This window comes from Sminthopsis crassicaudata, chromosome 3 (genome assembly GCF_048593235.1).
Source record: "Sminthopsis crassicaudata isolate SCR6 chromosome 3, ASM4859323v1, whole genome shotgun sequence".
In the NCBI taxonomy this organism is placed as follows: Eukaryota; Metazoa; Chordata; class Mammalia; order Dasyuromorphia; family Dasyuridae; genus Sminthopsis; species Sminthopsis crassicaudata.
Genome location: NC_133619.1, coordinates 252,269,082 through 252,287,853, shown reverse-complemented (window position 1 = coordinate 252,287,853; position 18,772 = coordinate 252,269,082). Strand labels below are relative to the sequence as shown.

Sequence of the window (18,772 nt, the reverse complement as noted above, 5' to 3'; positions counted from 1 at the left end):
AGAGGCTTGGAGAGACTTACATCAACTGATGCTGAGTGAAACGAGCAGAACCAGAAGATCTTTATACACTTCAACAATGATACTGTATGAGGATGTATGCTGATGGAAGTGGATTTCTTCAACATAGAGAAGAGCTAATCCAATTCCAATTGATTAATGATGGACAGAACCAGCTACATCCAGAAAAGGAACACTGGGAAATGAATGTAAACTGTTATTTTTACCTTCTGAATCCAATTCTTCCTGTGCAACAAAAAATTCGGTTCTACACACATATATTGTATCTAGAATATACTGTAATATATTTAACATATATAAGACTGCTTGCCATCAGGGGGAGGGGGTTGGGGGAGGAAGGGAAAAAAATCTGAACAGAAGTAAGTGCAAGGGATAATGTTGTAAAAAATTACCCATGCATATGTAATGTCAAAAAATGTTATAATTATAAAATAAAATAAAAAATTAAAAAAAAAAATAAATAAAAAAAAATAAAAAAATAAAAAAAAAAAAAGAAACAAATGGAATTCCTCTGTTTCATTGAATAGCCATCTTCTTCCATGGAAGAAAATGCTAAACTTAGCTGGGTAGGTTATTCTTGGTCGCAATCCTTGATCTTTTGCCTTTCGGAATATCAGGTTCCAGGCCCTTCAATCTTTTAATATGGAGGCAGCCAGATCTTGAGTGACCCTTATTGTGGCCCCTTGATGTTTGAATTGCTTTTTTCTAGCTGCTTGTAATATTTTTTCCTTTGTGTGGTAATTCTGCAGCTTAGCCACAATATTCCATGGAGTTCTTTTTTTAGGGTCTTTTTCAGAAGGTATTTGATGAATTCTTTCAACGCCTATTTTCCCTTCTGTTTCTATTATCTCTGGACAGTTTTCTTTGTTGATTTCCTGTAAAATAGAATCTAGGCTCTTTTTTTGATCATAGTTTTCGGGAAGTCCAATGATCTTCAGATTATCTCTCTTAGATCTATTTTCCAGGTCTATAGATTTTTCCCAGTATGTATTTGACGTTATTCTCCAGCTTTTCATTTTTTTTTTTTTTGTTTTGTTTGACTGATTCTTGGGTTCTCAATGAATCATTCATTTCTTTTTGTTCCGTCCTGATTTTTAATGAGTTATTTTCTTCATTCACATTTTTTAGTTCTTTTTGTATATGCCCAATTGAGTTTTTAAATGAATTATTTTGCTCTATTGAATTTTTTTTTCCATTTCCCTAATTTTTTTTAGAGAATTATTCTCTTTTTCCAATTCAGAAATCCTACTTTCTTGAGACTTTTTTATCTTTTCCAATTCAGAAATCCTACTTTCCTGTGATTTTTTAACCTTTTCTAATTCACAAATTTTGTTTCCCTGCATCTCCTGTGAATTCTTTATTTTTTCCAACTCAAATTTCAGAATGTTGTTATTCTCTATTATAGCTTCTCTTTCCTTTCCCCATTTTTCTTCAAACTCTCTTAACTTTTTAATAGTCTCTTCTAGGAGATAGTTATGTGATGGGGGGCAGGTATCGTTCCCCTTTAGGCTGTTATCTGCTGACTCTCTGCTATCAACTTCCTCCAGGTTGGATACCTGCTCTTTCTTTGTGTAGAAGGAATCAATGGCTCTCTTTAGCTTTTTACTCATGGTTAAAAAATCTTTTGGGGTCTGCCCTTGGGGTAAGAAGTTTATTTATTTATTTCTTTACCAGCTTCCTCCCAGACCATGGATGCAGCGGCCCCTGTGCCTCATCTAAGAGATAGCTCTGGGAGAGAGTTCCCCTCCCCCTCCCTGGAAGTGCCTCAGAGGTGAAACGGCTGCGCTGTGAGGGTTGCCCAGTGAAGGACCCCGCTGTGTGTCTTAGAGACTGCCCTGAGGTTTAAGACTGAACAGTAAAGGCGACACAAAGCCCAGCCAATGGGGCATGGATATCAGCATCTGATGTGAAAAGCCCCTGCACTCAAACTGGAAGTGTCTGTCCAGAAACCACGGTCCCTATTTCAAAGGTTCCGCTTCTCTGGGACTTCAGAGGCTGAGTTCCACAGCCTCCAGCCAAGCCCGGCACTATGTGAATTAGATGTTGCCTTGGGCTGTGTCCCTGCTGTTCAAGCTCTTAACTACCCTAAGGTGAAGCCCCAGACAGCAGAAAGCGGCTGCACAGCCTTGCCAAGATCTGTTAGGTCACTTCCCGATTGGGGTGGTTCTAGTGTCTGGCTTTATATTTTAAAGTGGCTTGATTTCTCTTCTGAACTGCTGTTTTATAAGCAGAGAAGAGCTAACAGCCTGTGCCAGATTCTTCTATCTCAGTGGCTTCTCTGATCCCAGAGTTCTCCCCAGCTTGATCGGTGCAGTGTGCTAGCACCTAATCCTATCTGTGCTGGCCTTTTTTCTTCCTCCCCTGGGAACCGACCTTTTCTGTTGAAACTCCAGATTCTCTTCAACTGGTAAGTCGTGCTTCCAGTCCTTGTGGTTTCTATCAGTCCAGCGTTATTTTTGAGGCTGATTTTACTAATTGGTATTGAGGGAAGAAGGGAGCTTACAAAATTGCGTGTATCTTCTCCGCCATCTTGGCTCCACCCCTCTTTCTGGAATTTCTACATGCAAATTGCAATTGTGTGGTTAGAACAAAAAATGTCCTTCTAATCTTTATCAGGGATTACAGCCATCTCAATGGTAGAGTATGCTTTGTAAAATAATAACCCATATCCCTGACTGAAAACGTTCATCATAATAATACCTAATATTTGTTAAGCATTTTATTCTTTGAAAAATACTTCTCCTACTTCTTCATTTGCTTTCAATAATTAATTAGGTATATAAGGCAGGTTTTGTGGACACTTCAAAAACAGAGAAGCTGAGGGTTAGAGAGATTAATTTATCCGTGGGGACATAGTTTTTACTTGCATGAAGAAAGTCAACCTTCTTTTGATTTCTTAGGATAAAATAAATTAAATAACTGCTATAGTTAGCAAGTAATCTCGGGTTTTTGTAATCAGATTCACCTTTTTGTTCTTTTTATTCATTAACATGCTCCTTTTCCATTGTTTTTCAAAGATTGGACAGACATTGTAGGAAGAGTCATTATCATTTAATTCAAAAAGATCCTTTCTTTCCAATGGTTTCTTGTAGCCAAGAATTATTACACTAGAAAAAAAAAAAAACTGAGGTAAGCATAACATACAAATCTAATAGTTCTTTTAAGCATATATTTATTAATCAAAGAATAATAAAATATGTTTTTCCATAAGACACCTGGATTCTATAAGAATAAAAATTATTTTAAAAAAGCACATTAGAAGTCTTTAAAGCCACTGATCTAGGTCTCTAGTAATATGTCCTTGTTCTCAGACCCAACTTATCTATTTAACCTTTTTAATTAATGACTTGGTCAAAAGCATCGCCAAAATGTTTATCATATTTGTAGTTGAAAACTAACATATTAAATGACTGTGTTATTATGAAAAATCTGTGATAGTCTGAAGTTGAAGTCAATCTAAGATATTAATGAATAAAGTCTTAGGATTAGACTTTTAAAATGCACAAGATCAAATCACTAATAATTTTTGGAAGCTAGTATTCAAACCCAGATCTGAACATCAAATGTAGCACTAGTGCTACCTTCTGAAGACTCACTGATGTTGCTGAAAGCCTAAGACAAAGGATCATAAATTTATAGTGGAAGAGATCTTAAAAGCCATCTAGTCAAACCATTTCAATTTACAGATGAGTAAACTGAGGCTCAGAGATATAATGTGGCCTGTTCAAGGCAATAAATGTCAGAGCTAGGATTTGAACTTAGATCTTCTCAGTTCAAATCTAGATCTCTTTTCCATTGCACCATTGTGCTTCCTTTTGTGAATCTTGACAGTAATCTCTATTCCCTCTATCAAGATAACTCAAAGGTAGATAGCTGTTTTCCAAACAAATACAAAATATGCATCATGAAACAGGCTGTTTTCCAAACAAATACAAAATATGCATCATGAAAACAGGTATTGAAAACAAAAGTGAGCTAAGGAATGAACAGCTAATATTCTTTCTTTTCAAAAAAATGATCTCATATTTATTTTGTATATACTTTTAAGTGTATTATCTCACTTCAAACAAGATAAACTCCGTGGGCAGGAACTATTTCCTTTTTACATTGGCATTCAAATTGCCTGGCATATAGTAGACTTATCAAATGACTAATTATCAAATTATTAAATGTGCTAATTAATTGCCATTTTGATTAATCCTAGATTTTTCAACTCAAGTACCTACTCTTTATTAACTTCTCTAACTTTGAACATCTTAAGCTGGTCTAACATAAATAGTTCTTCATCTGGGTCAGGAGTTAACTTTTATTGTGATTTGTTTTCAAAAAAAGGCTTAGATATAATGAGCAAAGAGCTCTAATAATGTTTCCCTTGAATATCCTGGAAATTTTCTTATAGGGCACTTTAAAAATCAAGCAGAAAATAGTTCATATTATGTTAAATTTTTCTATTTTATTCTATAAAATATATATTCATTTTCAAAATAAAATTGCATTGACTTTCACAGAGGCATTTTAAATAACATTTATTGTCTCAGCATTTATTTAGAATTACACAAAATTAATCAGTTTTAGTTCACATGTTATAAGGGATCCCATGCTTTTATGCCGAGTATCCAAATAACACAGCATCTAACAGTTACACAAATTCTTTTGGAGGATTCCTACAGCCTTATGGTTCCCCTCTTGCAAAACGTGTTTTGTCTTTTGTTCTCCTCTAATGGTTTTTAATAGTCATCACATTAATTTTTCCCACAGAATATTCCAATATTTTGGGGAAATACCATGTTTTATCTCATACTAACTTTTGCTATTAGTCTTTCTAAAGTTACTTTTTAAACTACGATCCTCAAAATGAGAGAAACATTTTATTAATAGCTCATCTCATTCCCCATTCCAAATCATTGTGTAAATTTCTGCTATTGCTTACTATTACAAGAAGATAATGATAATGGATATAATGGTAATGAGAATAGAAATTTGTCTTTCAGTTAGGATGCATTATATTTTTTAAGTGACCTCATTTTACTCTTATTTCTTACAAGCAATGCAGGAAACAGAGGTAGAATTACATAATAAAAGAAGGATTTTCTTCAAAGTTGGAATAGCCTTGTTTAAAGTCACTGATATATCCTACCAGAGAGAGCACAGTCATTTAAACTCTCACTTATTAAACCTTGTCTTAGAGAGTTCAATTTATTAATTGAAAAACAATTGAGGATTTGCTTATATAGATGTTTCCTTACTTCTTCAAGTTCTCATTTCAATTCAAGTCAATTAATTTCAGCCTCAATGTCTACCACTGTCCCAGTCATTATTCATTTAAAGAAAAAAAAAATTAAACAAACCCTATCTCCACAGAGATTACATTCTATTTAGATATGCACATATAGACAAAGTACTTTCTGGGGGTAGGGGCACCTGTAGGACTAAAATTGGCTTCCAATAACCATGAAATCATAAATAAGGAACAAGTTTCCACTATATGAAATAAACAGACATATTAGTGCCAATTTATAGGTGGGGAATATTAAAACACAAAGTTCCATATCCATGCCAATTTTTAGGGAAATTTAAAAAAAGACAAGATGTGGCTTCAGGATAGTTCTGAGTTCCCAGTGTGATACTGGGGAAGTGAAATAGGGTTAAGAATATGGGGTAGGTTTATATTTGTGACTTTTGACTAGATCTTAAATATAAAAAAGGAATGTAAAGAAAGACATTCATCTGATTCCAGAATTAATGAATTTCTAACAGCAGCTCATGAAAATAAGTATTATGCATATCCTATAGGGGAAAAAAACCCCTCTAAATAATGAAATTAAATAAAATTTATTGCTGCCATTTCTTTTGTCTTTATTTTGTTATCTCAATGGGAAAACTCAGGGGGTTTATTGGAAGAAGATATTTGTGATCTTAAGATCCTTTTATTTGTGATACTTCTTGAGATGTTAGAAGACATTTCCAAAATAAGGGTTGGACATAATTACTTTGCTTGAAGTGAAATTCATGTTTGTCCACCATTCTGTTTTGAAGATAAGTCATCAGAGTTAACTGTCTACAGAAGCCGACATAAAAATAATTTCAATTTTTAATAGTAGAAATAGCAGTAGAAAGAAATCTGTGGCTAAAGTCAGAAAGACCAGAATGCAAATTTGGCCTCAGATGCTTACTAGCTGTGTGACCCTAGATAAGTTATTTAACCTCAGTTTTTTTAATTGCAAAACATTGGGAATAAGTGTTTCTACCTCACAAGGTTGTTGTAAAGATATATTTCTAAAGTACCATTGCCTGGCACATAATAGGTGCACATAATATAAATGCTTGCTCCTTTTTTCTTCTTCCTTGAAGTCTAGAACCATCTTGCTTTTGTTGTTTGATTCCCTACTAACTAAAACAGTGCTTATTACGTAGAATCAAGAAATATGGAGGCTAAATATGGATTGAAGCATACTATTTTCACCTTTTTATTACTTTGTTTGCTTTTATATCCTCATGGTTTTCATCTTTTGTTCTGATTTTTTCACAACATGCCTAATGTGAAAATATGTTTAAAATGATTACACATGCATAATATACCAGACTGCTTGCTGTCTTGGAGAGGAAAGAGGTGAGGCAAGGAGGAGGAAAAAAATTGGAACTCAAAATCTCCACAAAAATGAATGTTGAAAACTATTTTTATATGTAATTGGAAAGATAAAATACTTTTGAAATAATAATAATAAAAGAATAGTCTTAATGTTAGATTGTTTTGGAGCATGTCCAAATTACCTAACATAGAAACACCCTTTTTCTGGCAAAGATATACTACATTCATCTACCATGCTGTTTAGAGAGTTGATTGTTTGCCCATCAGTTTCACAGAGGACCAAAATGACACACTATGCTGGAGTCAAGCAAGGTACAGTGTGTTTGACTATTGCTGATCAGATAAAATTGGAATGCTTTATCACAGATCAGGCACCAATCATGTGAACATTGGAGTTGTCTCTAAATTTGTAAATCTCATTTGAGCTATTCCAATTCTGCTTCACTCAAAGAGCAGTGCCTTCTTTGATTGTCTGTACAGCCAGAATAAGCTATGCCTTTAAATGCTGAGAGACTGGGATACTCACACTATTTCCTGATGTATCCAGAGAGGATAAAAATTCACTCATCATACACATGCCATGAATTGAATGGTTGAGGAATGAGGTTCCCTCCTTTCTCTCCTTTTAAGTCTAATAGCCTCAAGAAACAGTCCTCCAGTCCTCCAGTCCTACTTCATTCTTTTGTCCTAGTTTCAGGTGCAAGAGACAAAAATCATCTTTGAATTCAGAATCATTGAGCCATGCTAACCTCAGAACCAGTGCTCCAGGTGGAATGTTCATTGCAGCCAAGCTGACAGAGAAACCCTAAGAAGCCAAAGTACCTGGGACTAGAATCCAAGAAATCTTAGGATTTGAAATTTGGGATTATACTATATAGTAACTGAGTAAACCGAATCTAAGCCAGAATATGGGGTGGAGAAGGTGGAAAATTATACCTTATGTGTTGGGAAATATATTTTTCTATACTTTTAAAGTCAATATTTCTTTGTAAAAGCTAACTTTACTGTTAAATAGTAACTGGAAGTAAATGGAATTTGGGTGTCAGGGAACTCCTACAATTGGGAGAATATCATGGGAAGGGGCTGGAACCAGTGGTAAAAAATCTAAACTCTTAAAACTCTTTTTTTTGATAGTTTTTTTAAATCATTAAAATTAGAGGGAATGAAAGTACTTCTTGCCTTTATTTATTTTTATAATAATTTTCTAACTTAGAATGCAACAAAAAGATTCATGAAATAAATACTTACCTGTTAAACCAAGAATATGTTATCTTACTGATGAATGAAGCATGTTTTTCCAGACTGAATTTCTAAAAAGAAAAATATGTATATGAATAAAATCAGATCTAATGAAATTGGGAAAATATCAAGTGCTCATGGGGAGGCTGAGTGAATATAGTAAAAATGACAATATTACCTAAACTAATCTACTTATTCAGTGACATACCAAGCAAACTCCCAAGAAATTATTTTACAAATCTAAAATTTATAACAGAGTTTATCTGAAAGAGCAAAAGAAAAGTGCCAATGAAGATGGCCTAATTTTGCCAGACCTAAAACTATATTATAATGGAGTGGACATCAAAACCATTTAGTACTGGCTAAGAAATATGGTAGTTCATCAGTGGAATAGATTAGGTTCACAGGACAAAATAGTCAATGATTATAATAACTTAGTGTTTGACAAACTCAAACAGCCCAACTTTTGGGATAAGAACTCACTTTTTAACAAAAGCTACTGGGAAAATTGGAAATTAGTGTGGCAGAAACTAGATATTGACCCATAACTAACACTGTATACCAAGCTAAGGTCAAAATAGGTTCATGATTTAGAAGACATAAAAGAGTGACGTTATAAGCAAATTAGAAGAACAAAGGATAGTTTACCTCTGTAAAGGAAGAAATCTGTGGCCAAAGTAAAAATGGAATACATTATTGAACACAAAATAGATATTTTTTATTATAGTAAGTTAAAAAGCCTTTGTACTCCCCCAGAAAAGAAAAAAAAAGTGTGTGTGTGCATGAATACACACACACACACACACACACACACACACACACACACACACACACACTCTTATACTTGATACAGGATGAAGTCAAAGCCTAAGAATTTACATTTGAAAAATCTTCTGGCATGGAGCCAAGATAGCAGAGAAGACACACACATCTTCCTAAACTCTCCTTTTCCCTCAATCTATTTTTATGAAATTTAGCCTTGGAATTAGTGCTTGATTGTCAGAACCCACAAACATTGGGAGTACAACATATTACTAACCAAAGATAATCTTGAAATTCTCCAGAAAAGGTCTGTTTTGCTTGTGTATGAGGATGGAACAGGGTTAGGCCATGCACAAACCTCAGGCAGGCAGTGAGAGCTCAGTCACGCTGAGCAGACCAAAGGTGGGTGGGGAGTGATCTCTGCTGATGGAAAATCTGTGGGGAGAACTCTATCCCAGTGTGAGCTATTATGTCCTGGCAGCAAGCCAGCAGATCAGAAGAAAAGCTATAAAATCAAAGAGTAAAGACTATAATCCCAAAATTCTAGAGTCTCTTGGGACCTGGGCATACCCATCCAACACCCAGAGTGACTTAGAGTGATGCAAGCACAGTTTCAGTTACTGGCCCCAGCACAGCCCTAGATGCTGATGATTTCAGCACAATTGTTAATCTTAGCACAGCCAGTGGCTGTCCCACTGCCAATTCATTGCCACTTCCTGTTGTCTGTAGAGGCAGCTTGGAAATACCTCACTGCCCCCCATAAGTAGACTGTAGTTTTTGGGATTTTTTGGCTTTTTCAAAATGAGCAAAAAAACATCATGGGCTCTAACTATTGATAGCTTCTATATAGAAAGAGAGCAGACGTCAAACCCTGAGGAGACTAAAAACAGTTTGTCTCTAGATCCAAAGGTGGATATGATCTGGTCCCCATCACACAAGGCTCTCATAGAAGAAATTAGAAAGGAAGTTTAAAAAGAGCTAGAAGAAAAATGGTGAAAGGAAAGGAAAGCTTTGCAAGAGGGTCAGGATAAGTTATGCTACTTATTAAAAGATAGAGTGAACTGTCAGATTGGCTAAGATGACAGGAACAAATAATGATGAATGTTGGAGGGGATGTGGGAAAACTGGGACACTGATACATTGTTGGTGGAGTTGTGAAAGAATCCAGCCATTCTGGAGAGCAATTTGGAACTATGCCCAAAAAGTTATCAAACTGTGCATACCCTTTGACCCAGCATTGCTGTTATTGGGATTATATCCCAAAGAAATACTAAAGAGTGGAAAGGGACCTGTATGTGCCAAAATGTTTGTGGCAGCTCTTTTTGTTGTAGCTAGAAACTGGAAGTTGAATGGATGTCCATCAATTGGAGAATGGTTGGGTAAATTGTGATATATGAAGGTTATGGAATATTATTGCTCTGTAAGAAATGACCAGCAGGAGGAATACAGAGAGGCTTGGAGAGACTTAAATCAACTGTTGCTGAGTGAAATGAGCAGAACCAGAAGATCACTATACACTTCAACAACAATACTGTATGAGGATGTATTCTGATGGAAGTGGAAATCTTCAACATAAAGAAGATCCAACTCACTTCCAGTTGATCAATGATGGACAGAAATAACTATACCCAGAGAAGGAACACTGGGAAGCGAATGTAAATTGTTAGCACTACTGTCTATCTACCCAGGTTACTTATACCTTCGGAAGCTAATAATTAATGTGCAACAAGAAAATGGTATTTACACACATATATTGTATCTAGGTTATATTGTAACACATGTAAAATGTATGGGATTACCTGCCATCGGGGGGAGGGAGTGGAGGGAGGGAGGGGATAATTTGGAAAAATGAATTAAAAAAAAAAGATTAAAAAAAAAAAAAGATAGAGTGAATAAAGAAATCAATTCCTGAAAAGCAGAATTTGCAAATTGGAAAATATAAACAACTCCCAGGAAAACAGAATTTGTGAACTGGAAAAGGTAAGCAATTCCAAGGAAAACAGAATCTGTGAATTGGAAAAAGAAAGTAATTCTTTAAAAAAAAAAAATTGATGAAATGGAAAAAAATTCCATAGGACAAAACAACTCATTTAAAAACTCAATTGGACAAATACAAAAAAGAAATTAAAAAGTATATGAAGAAAATTATTCATTAAAAATCAGTCTTTTACAAATGAAAATGAATGACTCGAGGAGAAACCAAGAATCAGTCAAGCAAAACCAAAAAATAGAAAAAGTATTAAATATTTACTTGGAAAAACAACAGACCTAGAAAATAGATCTAGAAGAGATAATCTAAGGATTATTGGACTTCCTGGAAATCATAATGAAAAAAAGAGCCTACACACTATTTTTCAAGAAATCATCCAAAGAGAACTGCCCAGATGTTATAGAAACAGAAGGTAAAAAAGATATTGAAAGAATTCATTGATCACCTACTGAAAGAGATCCCAAAATCAAAACTCCAAGAAATATTGTGGCTAAATTCCAGAACTATCAGACCAAGAAAAAAATATTACAAGCAGCCAGGAAAAAAAAAAATCAAATACCGAGGAGTCACAATAAAGACCACTCAGGATCTAGCAGCATCCACATTAAAGGATTGAAGGGCATGGAATGTAGTATTTCTTTCTTTTTTCTTTTTTTTTTTTTTATTAATTTTATAATTATAGGACTTCCGGCCAAGATGGTGGCGTGGAGGCAGACAGCTGCTTGAGCTCCTCATTTTCTCTCAGAACTTACTTTATAACAAGCCTCAGACTTGATGCTTGACCCAGAAAGAAATCCACAAATAATCACCAAGAGAAGATATCCTTGAAAGTCTCCAGAAAAGGTCTGTGTTTGCTCGGGGGAGGGTCAATCGGACTGGGTGCAGACTGAGGGCAGGCAAGCCAGAGTGAGACAGACAGCTCACACAGCTCAGACCAGAGGAGGGGTATGATCTCTGCCGTTTCTGCAAAAAGGCTTTTACCCCAGTGTGGATACTCCATCTTGGCAGCAAGCTAGGATCAGGGGAGAAGGTGTAAACACCAGAGATGAAGATTAAAACCCCGGAAAGCTAGCGTCTCTCAGAATCCGGCCACCCCCCAACCCCCACCTGGACTGACTCGGCGCGTTCTCAGAGCCTCAGATCGCAAACTCAGTACAGTCATCACTGTTCTGTTAGTGGCTCTCTGCTGCCTTACCCCCAGTCTGTAGAGGAAGCCCATTAATACCATCCAAAACCATCCCCCACAAAACAGACCAGTTGTTTCTCTTGTCAATTTGTTTTCTTCGATTCCTACTCTGAGAAAATGAACAAAAAATTCAAAAGGGCTCTAACCATTGACAGCTTTTTTATGGAGAGAGAGCAGACTTCAAACACTGAGGAGACTAAAAACAGACTGTCCCCAGAGGAATCCCCTAAGGGGAATATGAGCTCCTCCTCAATACAAAAGAATCTCCTAGAGGAAATCAAAAAGGCTCTCACAAGAGAGCTGGAAGAGAAATGTGAAAAGGAAAGGGAAGCTTGGCAAGAGAGCCTGGAGAAGTCATCCCATGCATTCAAAGACAGAGTGGATAAAGAAATTAAATCATTGAGAAACAAGTTTAGTGAGCTGGAAAAGGTAAACAACTCCAAGGAAAACAGGATTAGTGAGCTGGAAAAAGAAAATAGCTCTCTAAAAAATAAAATGGATAAAATGGAAAAAAATTCCATAGAAGATAAAAACTCAATTGGACAATTACAAAGAGATATAAAAAAAGTGAGTGAAGAAAATACATCATTGAAAATTAGACTCAAACAAGTAGAAATGAATGACTCAAGGAGAAACCAAGAGGTAGTCAAGCAAAACCAGAGAAATGAAACAATTGAAAAGAATGTCAAGAACCTTATTAGAAAGACAACAGACCTGGAAAACAGATCCAGGAGAGACAATTTGAGAATAATCGGACTCCCTGAAAAATGGGAGGAAAAAAAGAGCTTGGACACCATTTTTGAGGAAATTATCAAAGAGAACTGCCCAGACGTTCTGGAAACAGAGGGTAAAATAGATATTGAAAAAATTCATTGATCACCTACTGAAAGGGACCCTAAAATCAAAACACCAAGAAATATAGTGGCCAAGTTCAAGAACCATCAGATAAAGGAAAAGATATTGGAAGCTGCTAGAAAAAAGCAATTCACATATGGAGGATCCACAATAAGGATAACCCAGGATCTAGCAGCGTCCACATTAAAAGAACGAAGGGCCTGGAACATGATATTCCGAAAGGCTAAGGAACTTGTTATGCAGCCAAGAATAACTTACCCAGCAAGAATGAGCATTGTTTTCCAGGGAAAAAGATGGACATTTAATGAAATAAATTAATTCCATCTATTTTTGATGAAAAAACCAGACCTACATAAAATGTTTGATTTTCAAATACAGAACTCAAGACATTTCTAAAAAGGTAAAAAGAAATCTTGAGAACTATACTTCTGCCAAAAAAAATATGTAAAGAACATATGTACAATTTGTCTTAGAAACTAGAGGTGGAAAGGAAATTATGTCATAAAAAAGTATAAAGTGGTGGTACTACATCTCATGAAGAGGCAAAGGTAACCTATTATATCTGAGAGAAAGAAAGGAGGGAGATGAACATAATGTGTATCAATAGACATATTCGATTTATGGTGAAACTTCTTCCACTTCATTGAAAAGTGAGAGGGAAGGAGTAAGCTAAGGGGAAGGGAATACAGAAATTGTGAGGAAAAGGGGTAAAATAAGGGGAGGAATTTTAAGGTGGGGAAGGGATACTAAAAAGGGAGGGCTGTGAAAAGCAAGTGGTGTTCACAAGTTTAATACTGGGTAGGGGGGTAAGAGGGAAGGAAAGGGGAAAAGCATAAGCAGGGGTTAATAGGATGGCAAGCAATATAGAATTAGTCCTTCTAACCATAAATGTGAATGGGGCAAACTGCCTCATAAAGAGGAAGCAGTTAGCAGACTGGATTAAAAGTCAGAATCCTACTATATGTTGTTTACAGGAAACACACCTGAAACAGGGTGATACATTCAAACTAAAAGTAAAAGGGTGGAGCAGAATCTATTATGCTTCAGGCAAAACCAAAAAAGCAGGAGTAGCCATCCTCATCTCAGATCAAGCAAAAACAAAAATTGATCTAATTAAAAGAGATAAGGAAGGGTATTATATCCTGCTAAAGGGCAGCATCAATAATGAAGCAGTATCAATATTAAACATATATGCACCAAGTAGTGCAGCATCTAAATTCCTAAAAGAGAAATTAAGAGAGCTGCAAGAGGAAATAGATAGCAAAACTATAATAGTGGGAGATCTCAACCTTGCACTCTCAGAATTAGATAAATCAAACCACAAAATAAATAAGAAACAAGTCAAAGAGGTAAATAGAATACTAGAAAAGTTTGATATGATAGATCTTTGGCGAAAGCTAAATGGAGACAGAAAGGAGTATACTTTCTTCTCAGCAGTTCATGGAACTTATACAAAAATTGATCATATACTAGGGCATAAAAACCTCAAAATCAAATGCAGTAAGGCAGACATAGTAAATGCATCCTTTTCAGACCACAATGCAATGAAAATTACATTTAATAAAAAGCCAGGGGAAAATAGACCAAAAAATAATTGGAAACTAAATAATCTTATACTAAAGAATGATTGGGTAAGACAGCAAATCATAAACATAATTAATAACTTCACCCAAGAAAATGAAAATAATGAGACATCATACCAAAATGTGGGGGATATAGCCAAAGCAGTAATAAGGGGAAGTTTTATATCTCTACAGGCCTACTTGCATAAAATAGAGAAAAAGAGGGCCAATGAATTGGGCTTACAACTAAAATTGCTAGAAAAGGAACAAATTAAAACCCCCCAGACAAACACAAAACTTGAAATGCAAAAAATAAAAGGTGAGATTAATAAAATTGAAAGTAAAAAAACTATTGAATTAATTAATAAAACCAAGAGTTGGTTCTATGAAAAAACCAACAAAATAGACAAACCCTTAGTAAACCTGATTAAAAAAAGGAAAGAGAAAAAGCGAATTGTTAGTCTTGAAAATGAAAAGGGTGAACTCACCACTAATGAAGAGGAAATTAGAACAATAGTTAGGAGCTACTTTGCTCAATGTTATACTGATAAATTCGATAACTTAAATAAAATGGAAGATACCTTCAAAAATATAGCTTGCCCAGATTAACAGAGGAAGAAATAAGTAGTCTAAATAGTCCCATCTCAGAAAAAGAAATAGAACAAGCTATTAATCAACTTCCTAAGAAAAAGTCCCCAGGACCAGACATGTGAATTCTATCAAACATTTAAAGAACAACTAACTCCAATGCTATGTAAACTATTTGAAAAAATAGGGATTGAAGGAATCCTACCAAATTCTTTCTATGACACAGACATGGTACTGATAACCTAAACCAGGTAGATAGAAAACTGAGAAAGAAAACTATAGACCAATTTTCTTAATGAATATTGATGCTAAAATCTTAAATAAGATATTAGCAAATAGACTTCAGAAAATCATCCTCAGGATAATACACTATGACCAAGTGGGATTTATACCAGGAATGCAGGGCTGGTTTAATATTAGGAAAACTATTAGTATAATTGACCATATTAATAATCAAATTAATAAAAACCATATGATCATCTCAATAGATGCAGAAAAAGCATTTGATAAAATCCAACATCCATTCCTACTAAAAACGCTTGCGAGTATAGGAATAAATGGACTATTCCTTAAAATAATAAGGAGCATATATTTAAAACCTTCAGTAAACATCATATGTAATGGCGATAAACCTTTCCCTATAAGATCAGGAGTGAAACAAGGTTGCCCACTATCACCATTACTTTTCAATATAGTACTAGAAACTCTAGCCTTGGCAATAAGAGCCGAGAAAGAGATTCAAGGAATTAGAGTAGGAAATGAGGAAATCAAATTATCACTTTTCACAGATGACATGATGGTATACTTAGAGAACCCCAAAGACTCTGCTAAAAACCTATTAGAAATAATTCAGAATTTTAGCAAAGTTGCAGGATACAAAATAAATCCACATAAATCCTCAGCATTTTTATATATTACTAACACAATCCAACAGCAAGAGATACAAAGAGAAATTCCATTCAAAATAACGGTCGATTGTATAAAATATTTGGGAATATATCTACCAAAGGAGAGTCAGGAAGTATATGAGCAAAATTACAAAACACTTGCCACAAAAATAAAGTCAGATTTAAATAATTGGAAAGACATTCAGTGCTCTTGGATAGGCCGAGCGAATATAATTAAGATGACAATACTCCCTAAACTAATCTATTTATTTAGTGCTATACCAATCAGACTTCCAAGAAACTATTTTAATAACCTAGAAAAAATAACAACAGAATTCATATGGAACAAGAAAAGGTCGAGAATTTCAAGGGAAGTAATGAAAAAAAAATTAAGTGAAGGTGGTCTAGCTGTACCTGATCTAGAACTGTATTATAAAGCAACAGTCACCAAAACCATTTGGTATTGGCTAAGAAATAGACTAGTTGATCAGTGGCATAGGTTAGGTTCACAGGGCAAGATAGTGAATAAAAATAGCAATCTAGTGTTTGACAAACCCAAAGATCCCAAATTTTGGGATAAGAATTCATTATTTGACAAAAACTGCTGGGAAAACTGGAAATTAGTATGGCAGAAACTAGGCATGGACCCACATTTAACACCACATACTAAGATTAGATCAAAATGGGTCCAAGATTTAGGCATAAAGAACGAAATCATAAATAAATTGGAGGAACATGGGATGGTTTACCTCTCAGACTTGTGGAGGAGGAAGCAGTTTGTGTCCAAGGGAGAACTAGAGACCATTATTGATCACAAAATAGAAAATTTTGATTACATCAAATTAAAAAGTTTCTGCACAAACAAAACTAATGCAAACAAGATTAGAAGGGAAGTAACAAATTGGGAAAACATTTTTACAGTTAAAGGTTCTGATAAAGGCCTCATCTCCAAAATATAAAGAGAATTGACTTTAATTTATAAGAAATCAAGCCATTCTCCAATTGATAAATGGTCAAAGGATATGGACAGACAATTTTCAGATGATGAAATTAAAACTATTTCCACTCATATGAAAGAGTGCTCCAAATCACTATTGATCAGAGAAATGCAAATTAAGACAACTCTGAGATATCATTACACACCTGTCAGATTGGCCAAGATGATAGGAGCTAATAAAGATGAATGTTGGAGGGGATGTGGGAAAACTGGGACACTGATGCATTGTTGGTGGAGTTGTGAAAGAATCCAACCATTCTGGAGAGCAATCTGGAATTATGCCCAAAAAGTTATCAAAATGTGCATACCCTTTGACCCAGCCATACTACTACTGGACTTATATCCCAAGGAAATATTAAAGAGTGGAAAGGGACCTGTATGTGCCAAAATGTTTGTGGCAGCCCTTTTCATAGTGGCTAGAAGCTGGAAGATGAATGGATGTCCATCAATTGGAGAATGGTTGGGTAAATTATGGTATATGAATGTTATGGAATATTATTGTTCTGTAAGAAATGACCAACAGGAGAAATACAGAGAGGCTTGGAGAGACTTACATCAACTGATGCTGAGTGAAATGAGCAGAACCAGAAGATCATTATACACTTCAACAATGATACTGTATGAGGATGTATTCTGATGGAAGTGGATATCTTCAACATAGAGAAGAGCTAATCCAATTCCAATTGATCAATGATGGACAGAATCAGCTACATCCAGAAAAGGAACACTGGGAAATGAGTGTAAACTGTTATTTTTACCTTCTGAATCCAATTCTTCCTGTGCAACAAGAAATTCGGTTCTACACACATATATTGTATCTAGAATATATTGTAATATATTTAACATGTAAAAAATTTATAATTATAACATTTTTGACAGTACATATGCATAGGTAATTTTATACAACATTATCCTTTGTACTCCCTTCTGTTCTGAATTTTCCCCTCCTTCCCTCTACCCCTTCCCCTAGATGGCAGGCATTCCCATACATATTAAATATGTTATAGTATATCCTAGGTACTATACATATATACATATATATATATGTATATATGTGTGCAGAATCGGATTTTGTTGTTGTTGTTGTTGCAAGGGAAGAATTGGATTCGGAAGGTAAAAATAACCTGGGGAGAAAAACAAAAAATGCTAACAGTTTACACTCATTTCCCAGTGTTTCTTCTCTGGGTGTAGCTGATTCTTTCCATCATTGATCAATTGGAATTGGATTAGCTCTTCTCTATGTTGAAGATATCCACTTCCATCAGAATACATCCTCATATAGTATCGTTGCTGAAGTGTATAGTGATCCCCTAGTTCTGCTAGTTCCACTAAGCATCAGTTGATCTAAGTCTCTCCAAGCCTCTCTGTATTCTTCCTGTTGGTCATTTCTTACAGAACAATAATATTCCATAACATTCATATACCATAATTTGCCCAACCATTCTCCAATTGATGGGCATCCATTCATTTTTCCAGTTTCTAGCCACTACAAAAAGGGCTGCCACAAACATTTTGGCACATACAGGTCCCTTTCCCATCCTCAGTATTTCTTTGGGATAAAAGCCCAATAGCAGCAATGCTGTATCAAAGGGTATGTACATTTTGATAACTTTTTGGGCATAATTCCAGATTGCTCTCCAGAATGGTTGGATTCTTTCACAACTCCACCAACAATGCATCAATGTCCCAGTTTTCCCACAGCCCCTCCAACATTCATCTTTATTAGTTCCTGTCATCTTAGCCAATCTGACAGGTGTGTAGTGGTATCCCAGAGTTGTCTTAATTTGCATTTCTCTGATAAATAGTGGCTTGGAACACTGTTTCATATGAGTGGAAATAGTTTCAATTTCATCATCTGAAAATTGTCTGTCCATATCCTTCGACCATTTATCAATTGGAGGATGGCTTGATTTCTTATAGACTCAATTCTCTGTATATTTTGGAGATGAGGCCTTTATCAGAACCTTTAACTGTAAAAATGTTTTCCTAATTTGTTACTTCCCTTCTAATCTTGTTTGTATTAGTTTTGTTTGTACAAAAGCTTTTTTAATTTGATGTAATCAAAATCCTCTATTTTGTGATCAATAATGATCTCTAGT

General features: G+C 35.1%; 1 protein-coding gene across 6 annotated transcripts in view; it reads right to left on the bottom strand.

Moving 5' to 3' along the window:
• The window catches only part of LOC141561187 (multidrug resistance-associated protein 1-like), a 109,070-nt gene that overhangs the window by 81,275 nt on the left and 9,023 nt on the right, over nucleotides 1-18,772 (bottom strand). For 4 of the 6 annotated variants that reach the window (XM_074300428.1, XM_074300429.1, XM_074300427.1 and 1 more), the window contains exons 2-3: nucleotides 7,856-7,917; nucleotides 2,984-3,125 (exon numbers count right to left, since the gene is read on the bottom strand). In XM_074300428.1, the coding sequence (XP_074156529.1) occupies nucleotides 2,984-3,125; nucleotides 7,856-7,917 (204 nt within the window). Of the gene's footprint in view, nucleotides 1-2,983; nucleotides 3,126-7,133; nucleotides 7,295-7,855; nucleotides 7,918-18,772 lie in introns of all 6 variants that reach the window. The other 2 variants (XM_074300430.1, XM_074300431.1) reach the window with 2 other exon arrangements.